Source organism: Entelurus aequoreus, linkage group LG07 (assembly GCF_033978785.1).
Source record: "Entelurus aequoreus isolate RoL-2023_Sb linkage group LG07, RoL_Eaeq_v1.1, whole genome shotgun sequence".
NCBI lineage: Eukaryota > Metazoa > Chordata > Actinopteri > Syngnathiformes > Syngnathidae > Entelurus > Entelurus aequoreus.
The window spans coordinates 75316431-75338644 of record NC_084737.1 but is presented as its reverse complement, the minus strand read 5'-3'; the positions used below and the strand labels follow the sequence as shown (position 1 = coordinate 75338644).

General features: G+C 39.9%; 1 protein-coding gene across 1 annotated transcript in view; it reads right to left on the bottom strand.

The window, feature by feature from the left end:
* The window catches only part of LOC133654258 (protein SOGA1-like), a 232345-nt gene extending 210427 nt beyond the window's left edge, over positions 1-21918 (bottom strand). Inside the window, 2 exon segments of the mRNA XM_062054484.1 lie at positions 20717-21573; positions 21576-21918. Of these exon segments, the coding sequence (XP_061910468.1) occupies positions 20717-21573; positions 21576-21636 (918 nt within the window). The 5' untranslated portion in view covers positions 21637-21918.
* Positions 21919-22214: the final 296 nt, after the last annotated feature.

Genomic DNA, 22214 nt, shown 5'->3' with positions numbered 1-22214 from the left:
ATGCTCCGCTCGCGGCGGTTTGATGAGGTCATCAAGCGTCGCCAGTAAACCTCTCATACTGCAGTCGTGCTGCAACTCCTGTGTTGTGTGTCGGGCTGCTGACTGGGAGACGCAACTGCTCTGTACTTCTCCCTATGTCCGTGTTTTGCCGGATATGTACCGCTCCGTACGGCGGCGTTTTAAAAAGTCATTAATTGTACTTTTTGAAACCGATACCGATAATTTCCGATATTACATTTTAAAGCATTTATCTGCCGATAATATCGGACATCTCTAGTACTTGTTAATAATAAATGACCACGTGGTCAAAGACAGCTACGTTTTCCTTTCCACATTCTCATGCACTTCAGTCTCCAATTATTGCCTGCTTCCAATTAATGCTTTGCCCTTTTTGCAATTTAGGTAATAAAAAAAAACCCTGTGGTTATAATTAGCCCATTCACTATAGAAAGTTGCACAAACAATACAACCCAGACCGAGAAGACCAAGTTGAAGAGAAAACAACCCTTAGTAGGGGGTACACTGCAAAAATTTAAATCTAAGTAAGATTAAATATCTCAAATAAGGGTGTTATTTGCTTATTTTCTGTCTAATAAGATATTTATTCTCACTAAGCAGATTTTATGTTAGAGTCTTTTACTTGTTTTAAGGGTTTTGTTCCTAAATGATCTCAGTAAGATATTACAGCTAGTTGCTGAGATTTTATGACCTACACTACCGTTCAAAAGTTTGGGGTCACCCAAACAATTTTGTGGAATAGCCTTCATTTCTAAGAACAAGAATAGTCTGTCGAGTTTCAGATGAAAGTTGTCTTTTTCTGGCCATTTTGAGCGTTTAATTGACCCCACAAATGTGATGCTCCAGAAACTCAATCTGCTCAAAGGAAGGTCAGTTTAGTAGCTTTTGTAACGAGCTAAACTGTTTTCAGATGTGTGAACATGATTGCACAAGGGTTTTCTAATCATCAATTAGCCTTCTGAGCCAATGAGCAAACACATTGTACCATTAGAACACTGGAGTGATAGTTGCTGGAAATGGGCCTCTATACACCTATGTAGATATTGCACCAAAAACCAGACATTTGCAGCTAGAATAGTCATTTACTACATTAGCAATGTATAGAGTGTATTTCTTTCAAGTTAAGACTAGTTTAAAGTTATCTTCATTGAAAAGTACAGTGCTTTTCCTTCAAAAATAAGGACATTTCAATGTGACCCCAAACTTTTGAACGGTAGTGTATATTGAGTAAAACATGCTTGAAACTAGAATATCAACTGTTGCAAAGCTGTGTCATCAACACTCACAAGTATAAAACTACTTTTTTAAAGTAATCATTTCTTACTTCAAGCATGAAAAAAAAAAGAATTATGATTGACACAATTGTGTCTCATAATTAAAACAGATGACAGCCAAATGGACTTTGCTGTTTTATTTTCAATGAAACAATAGAAAATAGGTACTCATATAGTAGTACAGTTGGCACAGTACAGTAAACTGACAGTTAATATTTAATCATGTGACATTTCAAACGATTTTGAACAGAAATAGTTCATGCACATTCAGAAAAATTCCTCAAAATTATAAATCAAAAAATTTTGGCCGGGGGCCGGGCTGTATATATGCGCACTAATTGACTGAAAGAGCACGCACTTGGCGCGATGATGTCATGTTATTGATGGAAAAATGCATTTTTAGACCATATGATTTGCCTGAGCGGCTAGGAGACCCCGAGAGTAACAAGCGGTTGCCTTGTTGCCTTTCCATTAAGGACAATAAATTAGTTTTTAGTATAAGTTTGCTGGTTTCAACAAAATGTAATGCTGCGCGCATATCATTATGTCAAGATAATGGCACTAGCGTTTACTTCATTTAAGAATATTTTTCAACATATTGAGCAAAAAGGTCTGTTTTTTTTTCTACCAAGAAAAGTGCACTTGTTGTTAGTGAGAATATACTTATTTTAAGGTTATTTTGGGTTTATTGAGGTTAGCTAATTTGACTTGTTTTGGAAAGTCTTGACAAGCCAAATTTTCTTGTTCTATTGGCAGATAATTTTGCTTAGTTCAAATAAAATACCCCTCATTTTTGTATTATTTGTTCCTTGTTTTTGAACACTGACTTTTTGCGGTGAAGAAAAGTACAGGTGTTATTGTACATCAACTGGCGCCACGCTGACTACTGTACAGTGCAACACGGAGAGGGAAACAGGTTTAGGTAGTAAACAGGAAATAGTGGACCAAAGAGACAGGAAATGGGGAAATAGTAAGGATAAAAAGGGGGGAAACAAGGGGCGTGAAACGCATGTCGAGAAGACACGGCGAGCATGTGAGTTCACACATCTGGGGAATCACAAGTTAATGTGCAGCGAGAGAGAAATGCTCCACTGACCCGCTTTTACACATCCAGCCAACTAGGAAGAACAACAGGGAAGACGTTTCTCCGTCATGTGAGCAAGTCAGGAGACGAATAACGAACCAATCAAATGCTAGATTGCACGGAGCGTCACGATCTGGTGTTCACAACTACTCTAGAAACATACTCTGTAACGTACTGGGGGAGAATAAAGCACACATTTCTGTCCCATTAAGTCATGCCTCTAGAGCAGGGGTAGGGAACATATGGCACCAGAGCCAGATGTGGCTCTTTTGATGCCCGCATCTGGCTCGCAGATTCATTTTAGCGCCTTAAAACATGCTCATGCATTTGAATCCATCCATTCATTGAGCCGATCACAGCCACACACATGTTGTGAGGTCAAGAAATCGCCCTGGCTTTTAATCAAATATCCAATCAATCAATGTTTATTTATATAGCCCTAAATCACAAGTGTCTCAAAGGGCTGCACAAGCCACAGCGACATCCTCGGTTCAGAGCCCAAATATTCAGCTCTATAGGTAGATAAAGCCTTTTTTTTTTTTAAATAGTTGCATGACAAGTACTGTACATGTCAGGACAAATGGACAGAGAGAGAAACTATATAGAGCAGGGGTGTCCAAAGTGCGGCCCGGGGGCCATTTGCGGCCCGCAGCTAATTGTTTACCGGCCCGCCACACATTCTGGAAATGCTATCGCAAAAATTAAAAAAAACATTACAAAAAGTGAAATGAGGAGAAATCTAACTAGAAAAAGTTGTAATGTTGACACAAAGCTACCATGTTCGTTACGTCTCGTCTCGATTACTGTAACGTATTATTTTCGGGTCTCCCTATGTCTAGCATTAAAAGATTACAGTTGGCACAAAATGCGGCTGCTAGACTCTTGACAAAAACAAGAAAGTTTGATCATATTACGCCTATACTGTATATACCTTTATATATACCTATACTGTATATACCTTTATATATACCTATACTGGCTCACCTGCACTGGCTTCCTGTGCACTTAAGATGTGACTTTAAGGTTTTACTACTTACGTATAAAATACTACACGGTCTAGCTCCATCCTATCTTGCTGACTGTATTGTACCATATGTCCCGGCAAGAAATCTGCGTTCAAAGAACTCTGGCTTATTAGCGATTCCCAGAGCCCAAAAAAAGTCTGCGGGCTATAGAGCGTTTTCTATTCGGGCTCCAGTAGTGTGGAATGCCCTCCCGGTAACAGTTAGAGATGCTACCTCAGTAGAAGCTTTTAAGTCCCATTTTAAAACTCATTTGTATACTCTAGCCTTTAAATAGAGCCCCCTTTTTTAGACCAGTTGATCTGCCGTTTTCTTTTCTCCTCTGCCCCCTCGCCGGGTTATTCCGGTTCCGCTGACCATGGATGAAGTGCTGGCTGTCCAGAGTTGGGACCCGGGGTGGACCGCTCACCTGTGCATCGGTTGGGGACATCTCTGCGCTGCTGACCCGTCTCCGCTCGGGATGGTCTCCTGCTGGACCCACTATGGACTGGACTCTCACTATTATGTTAGATCCACTAAGGACTGTACTTAGAGGGGGGTTACCCACATATGCGGTCCTCTCCAAGGTTTCTCATAGTCATTCACATCGACGTCCCTTGTGTGGGCTCTGTACCGAGGATGTCGTTGTGGCTTGTGCAGCCCTTTGAGACTTTTGTGATTTAGGGCTATATAAATAAACATTGATTGATTGATTGATTGATTGATGCAGGCTTTTTTTTCTTTTGTCTATCTTTCTTTTTTCTTTTTTTGCCATTGCGCCAAAAAAAAAAAAAATCAATGTTATAATGAATTATTGACCTATTCAAAGCTCCATTTAATTCAAATATTTCACTTTAAAATGTTTTATGTGGGAAATATTGCATATATTGTGTGGTTGCCATACAAAAACATCCACATTTTATTTGAAAAAAGAGCATAAAACAAACAAAATAATAGTTCAAACGTAAAATGGACAGATATATCTGAAGTTGAGCTTGTAACTTAAGTGTTGAAAGTTAAAAAAAAAAACTACCAAAAATGTATCACTTTCTGAGTGGGGCACCTTTTGGATCCCAAATATATTTAATGGGATTTTATTTATCTTTTCACTGTGATTACTCAAAAATAATAATGAATTAAAATCAATGGTGTCCTGCATTATTGATATTTTTAAGGCTCTAATTACTTCAAATCAAACATTGCTTTCTGAATGTTTTGGGCAGTGGGGGAAATACTGCATATTTCAGTTTTATTATAAAAAACTAAGTTGTCTTTGACAGAAAAGGCATAAAACCTTTTTGTTTTTTTAAACTTTATATCAACCTGAAGTTGATATACTGTACAGATTTACTGTAAGCGTTATATAAATAAAAAAATTATAATTTGACTTGTTTTTAACATTTTAATGACTTAGACCCTTTATGGTCCCCGGGAGCCCTAAAGGTAAAAAACAAACAAAATCCATATATTTTGTTATGGTTTGAAAATTAAAAATATCAAAATGGCCCCCGCATGCTTTAATTTTTCCGTGTGCGGCCCTCAGTGGAAAAAGTTTGGACACCCCTGATATAGAGCGCAATTAAAAAAACTTCAACCTGAAGACCAGCTGATTGTCAAAACTCAGTGTTTCCCATAAACTGCCAAGATACCTGTGGCAGTGGGGGCGTGGCTATGGGCGTGGTCACCGTGACATCATCGAGTAATTTGCATAATTTACTACGATATGATTTTCTCTAAAAAGGCTCAAAAAATGTATACTTACTAATTAATAATAACAGTTTTGTTTTAAACGTCCATCCATCCATCCATCCATTTTACAATATAATTACAACACTTTATGTACATATCTATATACAGATTTGAACAATAAGTTATTCACTGAAATATATTTATTAATTGTGGTTCTTACAAAAAATATATCTTATAAAATATAAAAGCTAAAATGTCTCTTAAAGCTCTGCCCCTTTAATTAGTGCATACTAAATAATTTAACTTTAGCCTACTACTACAACCATATTTTTTACCAGCAACATAAAGTGAAACAGAGGCAGAGGTGTCCTGCCACAGTCAGTAACAAATAAACAGAAAACAGTAGTGGTCAAATACAAATAAGGCAACAAGAGAAGTATCCTACACTTGTCTTTTGTAAAGTAAATCTGAACTGCCTATATGGGCATCTACATCAACTATCTGATTTGCCTGAGAAGCTGGACAGGACAAAAATAAATAAATAAAATAAAATAAAATTATTTTTTATTTTTTTATTTGTGGCGGACGTAATTCTTTCGTGGCGGGCCGCCACAAATAAATGAATGTGTGGGAAACACTGAAACTTGATAAGTGATTCCTGTCATTTTTGGTGCTACATACTGTATGCAAGTGAGCAGTCTTTCTTGCACCCATCCATCCATCCATTTTCTACCGCTTGTCCCTTATGGGGTGCTGGAGCCTATCCCAGCTGCACATGGGCGGAAGGCGGGGTACACCCTGGACAAGTCGCCACCTCATTGCAGGGCCAACACTGAAACCCAATAAAACCAACCTATGATCACGTATAATGGATGGACGCGTCAACACATGCATGAAGCTTAATCTACCATGTATCAACCAGACTACAAAGCCATCTGCAAAACAATGCAGCACCAAAAGTCGCATTAAAAGGTCAAAAGTATTTGATTTATTATTGGTTCCCTACAGCAGTGTTTTTCAACCACTGTGCCCGTGGGAAATTTTGCAACTTCACCTAATTGGTCCAAAAAATATTTTTTGCAAATCAATAATGATAATCTGCAAATAATGTGCCATTGTCGAGTTTCTGTGCTGTATAGAGCTCGGCAGGTTAACCGTGTAATACTCCATATCAGTAGGTGGCAGCAGATAGTTCATTGCTTTGTGGAAGTCGGAATGCGTCGAGGATGGTTTGTGGTGATCCCAATATGCAGAGCACAGCGGGAGACGGCATGCAGGCAAAATGGTATGTAATGATTAAACCAAAAATGAACAAAAGGGAAAGGAAAAGGCAATGAACCATAGGGATGACTATGCAAAACGAAAGTAAAACTGAACTTGCTACAAAGTAAACAAAAACAGAATGCTGGACGACAGCAAAGACTTACAGCGTGTGGAGCAGAGATGGCATCCACAAAGTACATCCGTACATGACATGACAATCAACAATGTCCCCACAAAGAAGGATAGCGTATGCACAACTTAAATAGTCTTGATTGCTAACACAAAGCAGGTCAGGCAATAGCACTGAAAGTGCTATTGCCTGACCTGCCGGAATGCGTGAAGCTGCTACAGGAAAACACCAACAAAACAGGAAGGAAGGGGCCAATAGCACTCAAAGTGCTATTGCCTGACCTGCCGGAAGGCGTGAAGCTGCTACAGGAAAACACCAACAAAACAGGAAGGAAGCGTCACCAAAATAACAGCGCAAGACAGGAACTAAAGCACTACACACAGGAAAACAACAACAAATTCAAAATAAGGCACGACAATTCGACAACCTGGTGGAGTCTTATTTTTTAACCTTTTCTGCTAGTGGTGTGCCTCCGTATTTTCTTTATTAAAAAAATTTCCCTTGTCTCAAAAAAGGCTGAGGTTACTGCCCTACAGTATAGTGTTATTATGAAGAATACATTTAGACTAGAGATGTCCGATAATATCGGCAAATGCTTTAAAATGTAATATCGGAAATTATTGTATGTTTTTTTTTATTATCGGTATCGTTTTTTGTTTTTTTTATTTTTATTAAATCAACATAAAAACACAAGATACACTTACAATTAGTGCACCAACCCAAAAAACCTCCCTCCCCCATTTACACTCATTCACACAAAAGGATTGTTTCTTTATGTTATTAATATTCTGGTTCCTACATTATATATCAATATATATCAATACATTCTGCAAGGGATACAGTCCGTAAGCACACATGATTGTGTGTGCTGCTGGTCCACTAATAGTACTAACTTTTAACAGTTCATTTTACTCATTTTCATTAATTACTAGTTGCTATGTAACTGTTTTTATATTGTTTTACTTTTTTTTTTATTCAAGAAAATGTTTTTAATTTATTTATCTTATTTTTTTTATTTTTTTTAAAAAGGACCTTATCTTCACCATACCTGGTTGTCCAAATTAGGCATAATAATGTGTTAATTCTACGACTTTATATATTGGTATCGGTTGATATCGGTATCGGTAATTAAGAGTTGGACAATATCGGAATATCGGCAAAAAAGCCATTATCGGACATCCCTAATTTAGACATCTTATATATTTTTTAAAAACCTTGTCTTCATAATGGGCTCTCTCAGCCAAAAAGGTTCCCGACCCCTGCTCTAGAGGAAGGTTTTTCCAAATGTAAAGCTGGGATTCAAAATGGGTAGCTTCAAAAGAGCCTAATAAATAGTAGCGTTAGACATTCAAGCATTAGCTGGAGAGTCAAACCTCGATACATCTCCTGCATATCAAGATAAACAAATGTAAACAAGTCATAAATGGACTAGTAATGCATGTGTACTGCTTGTACAGAAAGATCCCATTGATACCATTTGGTTTTGATGTTCAGCTGTACCAAGCAGGTGTTCCTCACAGCTGCAACAACAACCCCCATTTCAGTACCAGGACTCCCACGGGGCATTTAACGCTCATATAAGTCCGAGCTATAATGGCTGCAAGTAAACCAACACGTATTACTTCTATCAGATACTTGTAACTCGCTGTTGTTTTCTGACTGTAACAATTCAATGTCAACCACCGTCAAGCATGGTGGTGGTAGTATTATTCTCTGGGCCTGTTTTGCTGCCAATGGAACTGGTGCTTTACAGAGAGTAAATGGGACAATGAAAAAGGAGGATTACCTCCAAATTCTTCAGGACAACCTAAAATCATCAGCCCGGAGGTTGGGTCTTGGGCACAGTTGGGTGTTCCAACAGGACAATGACCCCAAACCCACGTCAAAAGTGGTAAAGGAATGGCTAAATCGGGCTAGAATTAAGGTTTTAGAATGGCCTTCCCAAAGTCCTGACTTAAACGTGTGGACAATGCTGAAGAAACAAGTCCATGTCAGAAAACCAACACATTTAGCTGAACTGCACCAATTTTGTCAAGAGGAGTGGTCAAAAATTCAACCAGAAGCTTGTGGATGGCTACCAAAAGCGCCTTATTGTAGTGAAACTTGCCAAGGGACATGTAAGCAAATATTAACATTGCTGTATGTATACTTTTGACCCAGCAGATTTGCTCACATTTTCAGTAGACCCATAATAAATTCATAAAAGAACCAAACTTCATGAATGTTTTTTGTGACCAACAAGTATGTGCTCCAATCACTCTATCACAAAAAAATAAGAATTGTAGAAATTATTGGAAACTAAAACAGCCATGACATTATGTTCTTTACAAGTGTATGTACACTTTTAAACACGACTGTATGTGTCCCTAGAGCAGGGGTAGGGAACCTATGGCTCTCGAGCCAGATGTGGCTCTATTGATGACTGCATCTGGCTCTCAGATAAATCTTAGCTTTTTTTTTTGATTGACTGACATTGCTTAACACGATAAGTAATGAATAATTCCACTAGTAATCACAGTGTTAAAAATATAAAACATTCTCATGCATTTTAATTAGGGATGTCCGATAATGGCTTTTTGCCGGTATCCGATATTCCGATATTGTCCAACTCTTTAATTACCGATACCGATATCAACCGATACCGATATAAACCGATATATACAGTCGTGGAATTAACACATTATTATGTCTAATTTGGACAACCAGGTATGGTGAAGATAAGGTACTTTTTAAAAAAAATTATAAAATAAAATAAGATAAATAAATTAAAAACATTTTCTTGAATAAAAAAGAAAGTAAAACAATATAAAAACAGTTACATAGAAACTAGTAATTAATGAAAATGAGTAACATTAACTGTTAAAGGTTAGTACTATTAGTGGACCAGCAGCACGCACAATCATGTGTGCTTACGGACTGTATCCCTGCAGACTGTATTGATATATATTGATATATAATGTAGGAACCAGAATATTAATAAAAGAAAGAAACAACCCTTTTGTGTGAATGAGGAGGGAGGTTTTTTGGGTTGGTGCATTAATTGTAAGTGTATCTTGTGTTTTTTATGTTGATTTAATAAAAAATAAAAAAACAAAAAAAAAACAACGATACCGATAATAAAAAAAACGATACCGATAATTTCCGATATTACATTTTAACGCATTTATCGGCCGATAATATCGGCAGGCCGATATTATCGGACATCCCTAATTTTAATCCATCAATCCGTTTTCTATGGTAAAAAGTTTTTTTATGGTATTGGTTAGCTTCAGAATAACAATGTTCTTAAAAAGAATAGGATACTTATTATACTGTAAAAAAGTTGGTCTTACTTAAAAATGCAGGCATTTAGTTCTATTCAGTGTTAAAAAAAATGATATGGCTCTCACGGAAATACATTTTTAAATATTTGGCTTTCATGGCCCTCTCAGCCAAAAAGGTTCCCAACCCCTGCCCTAGAGCCTGTTTATGAGCACCAAAAGTAAGAAAAGTCTATCAACAAGCTAATTTGTTTGCCCCACTTGTAAGAGTTAAGGGCGCCCTAAACAGTCACTTTGAAAGTTCCCATGACATCATGACATTGCATCTGACCTGAATGCTTTGTTGAAGGCATCTATTCACATCTTAAAATGACGACATCGAAGTTTGATTATTTTATCTTCAGCAAATAGGCTCTAGTCTAGCATGATATTGTTGTTAAAAAGTGAGGGTAATGTTAGAATAGTATCTCTGGTGTTACGGATATTTTTGTCCCACTCCTTAATGTTACGTTGTTGTATGTGATGTAAGACATTTTTACGTTGGACAAGTTCAGCGTACAATTGTCACTCCCCACATCGCACTTTGAAGCTTGCAGCTCAGTGGTTCTTAACCTTGTTGGAGGTACTGAACCCCACCAGTTTCAGATGCGCATTCACCGAACCCTTCTTTAGTGAAAAATAAAATGTTGGGTTTTTTTCAAATTCAAGACAAAGTTATATGTTTTTTTGGTAACACTTTAGTATGGGGAACATATTCTAAGTAACAAAGACTTAATTTAGAGTTTTTTGGACACTAGGGGAACATATTCTAAGTAACAACGACTTCATTGAGAGTTATTTGGTTAGGGTTAGAGGGTTAGGGCCAGGGTTAGAGGGTTAGGCTTATAATAAGGCATTAATAAGTACTTAATAATGACTAGTTAAAGGCCTACTGAAATGAATTTTTTTTATTTAAACGGGGATAGCAGATCTATTCTATGTGTCATACTTGATCATTTCGCGATATTGCCATATTTTTGCTGAAAGGATTTAGTATAGAACAACGACGATAAAGATTGCAACTTTTGGTATCTGATAAAAAAAAGGCTTGCACCTACCGGAAGTAGCGTGACGTAGTCAGTTGAACATATACGCAAAGTTCCCTATTGTTTACAATGATGGCCGCATGAAGTGAGAGAGATTCGGACCGAGAAAGCGACAATTTCCCCATTAATTTGAGCGAGGATGAAAGATTTGTGGATGAGTAAAGTGCAAGTGAAGGACTAGTGGGGAGTTGAAGCTATTCAGATAGGGAAGATGCTGTGAGAGCCGAGGGTGACCTGATATTCAGCTGGGAATGACTACAACAGTAAATAAACACAAGACATATATATACTCTATTAGCCACAACACAACCAGGCTTATATTTAATATGCCACAAATTAATCCTGCATAAAAACACCTGCGTGTTTGTTATGCTAGCTCCTAGCTCCTCTGCTAGCTCCTAGCTCCATAGAACACGCCAATACAATTCAAACACCTGATCAACACACACAATCACTCAGCCCAAAAGACAGTTTACCTAACCCAAGGTTCATAAAGCTTATATATTTTTAAAAAGTTACGTACGTGACGCGCACATACGGTCAAGTTATCGAATGTTTAGCAGCCAAGGCTGCATACTCACGGTACCTGATATTCAGCTGGGAATGACTACAACAGTAAATAAACACAAGACATATATATACTCTATTAGCCACAACACAGCCAGGCTTATATTTAATATGCCACAAATTAATCCTGCATAATAACACCTGCGTGTTTGTTATGCTAGCTCCTAGCTCCTCTGCTAGCTCCTAGCTCCATAGAACACGCCAATACAATTCAAACACCTGATCAACACACACAATCACTCAGCCCAAAAGACCGTTCACCTAACCCAAGGTTCATAAAGCTTATATATTTTTAAAAAGTTACGTACGTGACGCGCACGTCCGGTACGGTACGTGTTATGCTAGCTCCTAGCTCCTCTGCTAGCTCCTAGCTCCATAGAACACGCCAATACAATTCAAACACATGATCAACACACACAATCACTCAGCCCAAAAGACCGTTCACCTAACCCAAGGTTCATAAAGCTTATATATTTTAAAAAAGTTACGTACATACGCAAAAAAAAGCCAAAGCTGCATACTCACAGTAGCACGTCTGCGTCTTTGTCATCCAAATCAAAGTAATCCTGGTAAGAGTCTGTGTTGTCCCAGTTCTCTACAGGCGTCTGTGTATCCAAATCAAAAGTCCTCCTGGTTAGAGTCTCTGTTATCCGAGTTCTTCCATCTTGACTGCATCTTTCGGGAATGTAAACAAAGAAGCGCCGGCTGTGTACTGTTGTGGCTGACTACGTTCGAAAAATACGTCCATTTCGCACCGACAACTTTCTTCTTTGCTTGCTTGGCTTCCTTCTCCATAATGCAATGAACATGATTGAAACAGATTCACGAACACAGATGTCCAGAATACTGTGGAATTATGAAATGAATACAGAGCTTTTTCGTATCGGCTTCAATGTGGAAGGCATACCCGTGTTCGCCGGGCTACGTCACGCGCATACGTCATCCGCAGAGGCGTTTCGAACCGGAAGTTTAGCGGCAAATTTAAAATGTCACTTTATAAGTTAACCCGGCCGTATTGGCATGTGTTATAATGTTAAGATTTCATCATTGATATATAAACTATCAGACTGCGTGGTCGGTAGTAGTGGGTTTCAGTAGGCCTTTAAGAGCCAATATGTTACTAATTTGCATGTTAATAAGCAACTAATAAATTGTGAATATGTTCCCCATACTAAAGTGTTACCATGTTTTATTACTGGTGCACAAAATGAACCGTGCATGAACATCACCTTGTTCAAAGAACAAAACCAACACAGTGCATAAACTCAACAAATTACACACCTGCAAATCAGTGTGACTTCTGCTGTTGCCGTATCCGTAATACGCCGATAGGGGGAAGTTTTTATTTACACGATGAGTCGGGTGTGTTTTGACCTCCGCCGAACCCAGGTTAAGAACCACTGTTGCAGCTTCACTCTTGCAGATTGTTATGGTTTTTAAGGCATATTCTATGTATTTTTGGCCGTGAAAACGGCTAAATGAACTAAAAATAGCAACACTACAGTAGTATTTGCCACAATGTCAGAACAGTAAATGTCTTACTTTCTATTATTATGGGTAAAGGTGACTATGTCGGTGTTATTTTTAGCCTAATAGGCTCTCACAATGTTAAAAAAAAACAACTTGTAGTTTGTAGTAAACAGTTTACTTTTATGATTGAACTATGAAAATATTTTATTTATAAACATTAATTAATTTGCCACATCAGGCCTAGAACTGCAATAAACGAAGGACGACTGTATATAATATAAGTGGACACAGTTCATAATAACCTTCTTGGAGTGACACACAGAGCTCATTAGCATTAAAGCAACAGAGTGCTTACTAAAAGCACTTTTACACAGTTTAAATTCCAGTATTTTGGACAACACACTTCCCATACACCGGGGGTCAGCAACCCGCGGCTCTAGAGCCACATGTGGCTCTTTAGCGGCGCCCTGGTGGCTCCATGGAGCTTTTTCAAAAATGTATGAAAATGGAAAAAAGATGGGGGTAAAAGTATATTTTTTAATTTGGTTTCTGTAGGGGGACAAACAGGACACAAACCTTCCTAATTGTCAGAAAGCCCACTATTTAATATGTTTGTGCTTCACTGATGAGAGTATTTCGTGAGCACCGTTTTGTCCTACTTATTTCAGCGGCCCTTGAACTCACCGTTGTGTGGACTGTGACTCAACAGTTTGTTTAGTGTACAACTTTCTCCAACGCTGCCACAGAAAGACGTGTTTTATGCCACTTCTTCTTTGTCTCATTTTGTCCACCAAACGTTTTATACTGTGCATGAATGCAAAAATGTGAGCTTTGTTGAGGTTATTGACTTGTTGGAGGGCTAATCAGGCATATTTTGGTCAGTGCATGACTGCAAGCTAATCAATGCTAGCATACTATTTAGGCTAGCTGTATGTACATATTGCATCACTATGCCTCGTTTGTAGGTATATTTGAGCTCATTTAGTTTCCCTTACTTATATTAAAAAGGCCTACTGAAATGAATTTTTTTTATTCAAACGGGGATAGCAGATCTATTCTATGTGTCATACTTGATCATTTCGCGATATTGCCATATTTTTGCTGAAAGGATTTAGTATAGAACAACGACGATAAAGATTGCAACTTTTGGTATCTGATAAAAAAAAGGCTTGCCCCTACCGGAAGTAGCGTGACGTAGTCAGTTGAACATATACGCAAAGTTCCCTATTGTTTACAATGATGGCCGCATGAAGTGAGAGAGATTCGGACCGAGAAAGCGACAATTTCCCCATTAATTTGAGCGAGGATGAAAGATTTGTGGATGAGTAAAGTGCAAGTGAAGGACTAGTGGGGAGTTGAAGCTATTCAGATAGGGAAGATGCTGTGAGAGCCGGGGGTGACCTGATATTCAGCTGGGAATGACTACAACAGTAAATAAACACAAGACATATATATACTCTATTAGCCACAACACAACCAGGCTTATATTTTATATGCCACAAATTAATCCTGCATAAAAACACCTGCGTGTTTGTTATGCTAGCTCCTAGCTCCTCTGCTAGCTCCTAGCTCCATAGAACACGCCAATACAATTCAAACACCTGATCAACACACACCATCACTCAGCCCAAAAGACCGTTTACCTAACCCAAGGTTCATAAAGCTTATATATTTTTAAAAAGTTACGTACGTGACGCGCACATACGGTCAAGTTATCGAATGTTTAGCAGCCAAGGCTGCATACTCACGGTACCTGATATTCAGCTGGGAATGACTACAACAGTAAATAAACACAAGACATATATATACTCTATTAGCCACAACACAACCAGGCTTATATTTAATATGCCACAAATTAATCCTGCATAATAACACCTGCGTGTTTGTTATGCTAGCTCCTAGCTCCTCTGCTAGCTCCTAGCTCCATAGAACACGCCAATACAATTCAAACACCTGATCAACACACACAATCACTCAGCCCAAAAGACCGTTCACCTAACCCAAGGTTCATAAAGCTTATATATTTTTAAAAAGTTACGTACGTGACGCGCACGTAGGTACGGTATGTGTTATGCTAGCTCCTCTGCTAGCTCCTAGCTCCATAGAACACGCCAATACAATTCAAACACATGATCAACACACACAATCACTCAGCCCAAAAGACCGTTCACCTAACACAAGGTTCATAAAGCTTATATATTTTAAAAAAGTTACGTACATACGCAAAAAAAAGCCAAAGCTGCATACTCACAGTAGCACGTCTGCGTCTTTGTCATCCAAATCAAAGTAATCCTGGTAAGAGTCTGTGTTGTCCCAGTTCTCTACAGGCGTCTGTGTATCCAAATCAAAAGTCCTCCTGGTTAGAGTCTCTGTTATCCGAGTTCTTCCATCTTGACTGCATCTTTCGGGAATGTAAACAAAGAAGCGCCGGCTGTGTACTGTTGTGGCTGACTACGTTCGAAAAATACGTCCATTTCGCACCGACAACTTTCTTCTTTGCTTGCTTGGCTTCCTTCTCCATAATGCAATGAACATGATTGAAACAGATTCACGAACACAGATGTCCAGAATACTGTGGAATTATGAAATGAAAACAGAGCTTTTTCGTATCGGCTTCAATGTGGAAGGCATACCCGTGTTCGCCGGGCTACGTCACGCGCATACGTCATCCGCAGAGGCGTTTCGAACCGGAAGTTTAGCGGCAAATTTAAAATGTCACTTTATAAGTTAACCCGGCCGTATTGGCATGTGTTATAATGTTAAGATTTCATCATTGATATATAAACTATCAGACTGCGTGGTCGGTAGTAGTGGCTTTCAGTAGGCCTTTATGTCCTCTGTGTATTTAATTCATATTTACATTATCTGTATGTAATATTGGCCGCCATGTTGTTCCAGACCACAGCAAACATTACCCGGCTTGCAAAGATTGTAATAAATCCATTAACTTGGACACACACATCTATACATTTGGCCATTCTAAGGCAGTCATTTCCAAGAGTTCTCTCACCCTCTGAGAAAGTTTACTAATGTTTTCCAATGTATAAAAATATGTAGAATAAATATTACATTTCAACATTTCTGTCAACGAAGATTTGCGTCAGCCTGCGACACATAGTCATTTTTGACAATAGGCTAATATAGCTAATTAGCCAGTTACATAATGTGTTGCCATCATTATAACACTTATATAAGTCTTTAAATGTTTTTGCGGATTACTTTTTTGTATTTGTGGTCCCAATATGGCTCTTTCAACATTTTGTGTTGCCGACCCCAGCCATGAGTTCAAACCCCGGCCGAGTCATACAAAAAGACTATAAAAATGTGACCCATTACCTCCCTGCTTGGCACTCAGCATCAAGGGTTGGATTTGGGGGTTAAATTACCAAAAATGATTCCGGGCGCAGCCACAGCTGCTGCTCACAGCTCCCCTCACCTCCCAGGGGGTGATCAAGGGTGATGGGTCAAACGCAGAGAATAATTTCGCCACACCTAGTGTGTGTGTGACAATCATTGGTACTTTAACTTTAAACTTGTTAACACCAATGTGGGACCTCTGAGACTTATTTTTAAAATGTGCCAACATATGAGTCCTTTGAAAAAACACAGAATCTCGGGAGTTCAGTCAGTCAATCACCCTCTGCAATCCATCCCTGACAAGTATTGGGTGTCCGGTGACTGTCTAGCAGAGACATGCTAATGTCATCGACCACCTTCAGCAATCCATTAGTCTTAAGGCTAACGGTTCCATATGTATTGCAGTTTTCGAACCTGCAGATACACAAAGTACTATGAAACGTGCTTCATTTAACAGCCAGTAGAAATAATGCTGATGAAATGCTTGGTAAGCTTTAGAGGTATTTATAAAGCATGCAGAGCAGGTCCTTATCTGCAAGATTTTACTCATGTGCTACTACTTATACTGTCAATGTCCTTGCCGTTATTAGCCTTGGATGGCATCCAAACAGAAGAAGCATGTCTGGAGCAACTGAAGTATATTAAGGAGTTTCCTCATGATAGAATGCCAAAGTGCCTTTGGGGTTCCCTGAAAACAGACAGGCCATAATATTAAATGGCTGATGTTCTGGGTTTTAGTGGGATCTAATGTCTCTGGGAACACCCCAGGGTGGGTCAAGCTCAATGATAATGGAAATTACTCTAATTCTGTGTTTTTCAACCACTGTGCCCCGGCACACTAGTGTGCCATGACATACAGTCTGGTGTGCCGTGGGAGATTATGTAGTTTCACCTATTTGGGTTAAAAATATTTTTTTGCAAACCAGTAAATATAATCCGCAAATAATGTGTTGTTGTTGAGTGTCGGTGCTGCCTAGAGCTCCGCAGAGTAACCATGTCATTGACCTCAATATCAGTAGGTGAAAGCTGGTAGCTAATTGCTTTGTAGATGTCGGGAACACGTCGCGTGAGACGACGATGGTTTGTCGTGATCACAATATGCAGATGACAGCGGGAGGCAGGGTGCAGGTAAAAAGGTGTCTAATGCTTAAACCAAAATAAACAAAAGGTGAGTGCCACTAAGAAAAGGCATTAAAGCAGTGGTTCTTAAAGGCCTACTGAAAGCCACTACTACCGACCACGCAGTCTGATAGTTTATATATCAATGATGAAATCTTAACATTGCAACACATGCCAATACGGCCGGGTTAACTTATAAAGTGCAATTTTAAATTTCCCGCCACACTTCCGCTTGAAAACGTCTCGGTATGATGACGTATGCGCGTGACGTAGCCAGTTTAACAGAGGTATGGCTTCCCCATTGAAGCCAATACGAAATAGCTCTGTTTTCATCTCATTATTCCACAGTATTCTGGACATCTGTGTTGGTGAATCTGTTGCAATTTGTTCATTGCATTATGGAGAAAGAAGCTGAGCAAGCAAAGAAGAAAGTTGTCGGTGCGAAGCGGATATTTTGCGAGGGAAGTCAGCAATACAACACAGCCGGTGTTTCATTGTTTACATTCCCGAAAGATGCAGTCAAGATCGAAGAACTTGGACAACAGAGACTCTAACCAGGAGGACTTTGATTTGGATACACAGACGCGATACCGTGAGTACGTAGCTGTGCTTCCAAACAATTGATCGCTTGCTATAACTAGCTCGAGCTAGGAGCTAGCATAACAAACACCTAGGTGTTTGTTATGCGGGATTAATTTGTGGCATATTAAATATAAGCCTGGTTGTGTTGTGGCTAATAGAGTATATATATGTCTTGTGTTTATTTACTGTTTTAGTCATTCCCAGCTGAATATCAGGTCCCACCCGCGCGCTTCCAAACATTTGATTGCTTGCCCGTACGTGCGTGTCACGTACGTAACTTTGGTTAAATATATAAACTTTATGAACCTTGGGTTAGGTGAACGGTCCTTTGGGCTGAGTGAGTATGTGTGTTGTGCAGGTGTTTGAATTGTATTGGCGGGTTATATATACGGGATCCCGTCCATATTACCCGCTCGAGCTATAACTAGCTCGAGCTATTAGCTAGGAGCTAGGAGCTAGCATAACAAACACCTAGGTGTTTTTATGCGGGATTAATTTGTGGCATATTAAGTATAAGCCTGGTTGTGTTGTGGCTAATAGAGTATATATATGTCTTGTGTTTATTTACTGTTGTAGTCATTCCCAGCTGAATATCAGGTCCCACCCGCCTCTCACAGCATCTTCCCTATCTGAATAGCTTCAACTCCCCACTAGTCCTTCACTTGCACTTTACTCATCCACAAATCTTTCATCCTCGCTCAAATTAATGGGGAAATCGTCGCTTTCTCGGTCCGAGTCTCTCTCACTTCTGGCGGCCATCATTGTAAACAATAGGGAACTTTGTGGATATGTTCAATTGACTACGTCACGCTACTTCCGGTAGGGGCAAGCCTTTTTTTTAATCAGATACCAAAAGTTGCGATCTTTATCGTCGTTGTTTTATACTAAATCCTTTCAGCAAAAATATGGCAATATCGTGAAATGATCAAGTATGACACATAGAATAGATCTGCTATCCCCGTTTAAATAAAAAAAATTCATTTCAGTAGGCCTTTAACCTGGGTTCAATCGAACCCTAGGGGTTCGGTGAGTCGGCCTCAGGGGTTCGGCGGAGGTCAAGACACACCCGACTCATTGTGTAAATAAAAACTTCTCCCAATCGGCGTATTACGGATACGGCAACAGCAGAAGTCACACTGATTTGCAGGCGTGTAATTTGTTGTGAGTTTATGCACTGTGTTGGTTTTGTTGTTTGAACAAGGTGATGTTCATGCACGGTTCATTTTGTGCACCAGTAAAAAAACATGGTAACACTTAAGTATGGGGAACATATTCACCATTAATTAGTTGCTTATTAACATGCAAATTAGTAACATATTGGCTCTTAACTAGTCATTATTAAGTACTTATTAATGGCCTTATTAAAAGCCTATCCTATAACCCTGGCCCTAACCTTCTAACCCTAACCAAATAACTCTACATTAAGTCGTTGTTACTTAGAATATGTTCCCCTAGTGTCCAAAAAACTCTAAATTAAGTCTTTGTTACTTATAATATTTATCCCATACTAAAGTGTTACCAAAAACATATAACTAAAAATAAAAAAAACATTTTATTTTTCACTAAAGAAGGGTTCGGTGAATGCGAATATGAAACTGGTGGGGTTCAGTACCTCCAACAAGGTTAAGAACCACTGCATTAAAGCTTAGGGATGGCTATGCAGAACGAAACTAAAACTGAACTGGCGACAAAGTAAACAAAAACAGAATGCTGGACGACAGCAAAGACTTACAGCGTGTGGAGCAGCAGACGGCGTCCACAAAGTACATCCGTACATGACATGACAATCAACAATAACCACACAAATAAAGATAGCGACAACTTAAATATTCTTGATTGCTAAAACAAAGCAGGTGCGGGGAACAGCGCTCAAAGGAAGACATCAAAATGCAACAGGAAAATACCAAAAAAACAGGAAAAGCCACCAGAATAGGAGCGCAAGACAAGAACTAAAACACTACACACAGGAAAACACCAAAAAACTCAAAATAAGTCACGTCGTGATGTGAATTATTTAGACCTACTTAGAGATAAGAGATAGTTGGTTATGGTTTAAATTCACATCCAACAATTGCGACAACAACTTTTTATTGTCTACTGAGTTTGATTTCTTAATGATTTCTGCTGGTGGTTTTTAATGAAAAAAATGCGTCTTGGCTCAAAAAAAAGGTTGAAAAACACTGCTCTAATTAGTAAGATGTATGCAAATACAGTTATAGTGTGGAACATTAGAAATGTCTTGAAAAAATATACACTACCGTTCAAAAGTTTGGGGTCACCCAAACAATATTGTGGAATAGCCTTCATTTCTAAGAACAAGAATAGACTGTCGAGTTTCAGATGAAAGTTCTCTTTTTCTGGCCATTTTGAGCGTTTAATTGACCCCACAAATGTGATGCTCCAGAAACTCAATCTGCTCAAAGGAAGGTCAGTTTTGTAGCTTCTGTAACGAGCTAAACTGTTTTCAGATGTGTGAACGTGATTGCACAAGGGTTTTCTAATCATCAATTAGCCTTCTGAGCCAATGAGCAAACACATTGTACCATTAGAACACTGGAGTGATAGTTGCTGGAAATGGGCCTCTATACACCTATGTAGATATTGCACCAAAAAGCAGACATTTGCAGCTAGAATAGTCATTTACCACATTAGCAATGTATAGAGTGTATTTCTTTCAAGTTAAGACTAGTTCAAAGTTATCTTCATTGAAAAGTACAGTGCTTTTCCTTCAAAAATAAGGACATTTCAATGTGACCCCAAACTTTTGAACGGTAGTGTATATATATTTTTTTACAAGGGAAAACAACTTGAACTTACTTTGAGGTAATCATTTTCCGATCTGAGCTCCTCTATTTCTCTCACAAACTCCTCATGCATGCCGTCCACAAACTCCTCAGTGAGGTCAGAGAAGGCCAAAGACGCGCTGGCTGGCATCCGGCTGTCCACCGAGGTTAACGAGCGTTCCTCAGCCGGCGATGTGCTCTCCTCGCCGGGTTCGACACCCATGGCCAGTCGGTCCTTGTCGGCCCTTTTAGCTGAGGACTGTCGGTGGCTGGTTCCGTTCCACTCACCGCCTCGGCTACTCCTCGACTCGGTGTCACTGCTTGGAGCGTCCGTGGAGAGTTTGTGCTCCTCGGAGGCGCAGTCCGACAGTTCCGAGCTGCTGTCGGCGGGGGAGAGTTTGCCGGGGGCGCAGCCGGAGTCTTTGGACAGGTCGTCCGATCCAATGCTGGCGTCCGACACCTTCCTCCGAACTCCGCTGTTACTTTTCGCCATCTTGGTCGCGGAGGTCCTCGGCGTGACTGAAGACTTTCCTGCCGATTTCCCACCACTTTTATCGGCTTTACTGTCTTTCCCACTCAGGGTTCCGACGGGGCTCCGTCTGGAGACACGGCTCCCCAGGTGGATGGCACCCGGCTTCACGCTCAGGCTGGGGGCTCCGATGCCACCGCGGATCTTCGTGAGGGACCACCCGGAAACATCCTTCGGTCTAGCCGGTGACGGAGCACGATTTGTCTTCTTCTTTCCTCCCCGGGCTAAGAGTATCGAAGGCTCCGTGTTGTCCGGTCCGGGCTGCTGCTGCTGCTCCCCGGCCACCGCGTGCTGCGCCTGCCCGCTGTCCGAGCTCTCCCTCCCGCCTCCGGCTTCCATCTTCTGCCGGAGGTGAAGCCTCGTTCCTTGGACGAGGCGAAGAAGAGGTGAGAGTTGTGGACATCAACCTCCTTTGACTTTGTCATTCATTCCGCGTGGGCCTAACCCGGGGGAAAAAAACAGAAATGAAACCCCCCCTGTTGTTGTTTCTCTGAGCGGGGGAAACAAGTTGAAGAGCAGACAAAAGGAGAGAGATCCTCCGGTGCGAGAGTCAGACGGATCCTTTGAAAAAATGTAAACGAACGAAACATTAAAAAAAAAAAAAAATTATCTCGTCATTGTGTTTTGAAATGTGGAAAGATTTTTTGAGGTGTTTCAAAAAAGATACATTTTTCCTCTGAAAACCGCAGCGACTATCATCCACCGACTTCAGCCTCCAGGAGGTGCTGTGTGTGGGAAGTGGTAGGCGGAGAAGTCGCCTTCTCTCCCCGCCCACACAACACAGGATGAGAGAGAGAGAGAGAGAGAGAGAGCGAGAGAGAGAGAGAGAGAGAGAGAGAGAGAGAGAGAGAGAGAGAGAGAGAGAGAGAGAGAGAGAGAGAGAGAGAGAGAGAGAGAGAGAGAGAGAGAGAGAGAGAGAGAGAGAGAGAGCGAGGGAGAGAGAGAGAGAGATATTTAACTTTTTCAAAAACATTAACACAAAAGTTTACCGAAACAAAAAGGC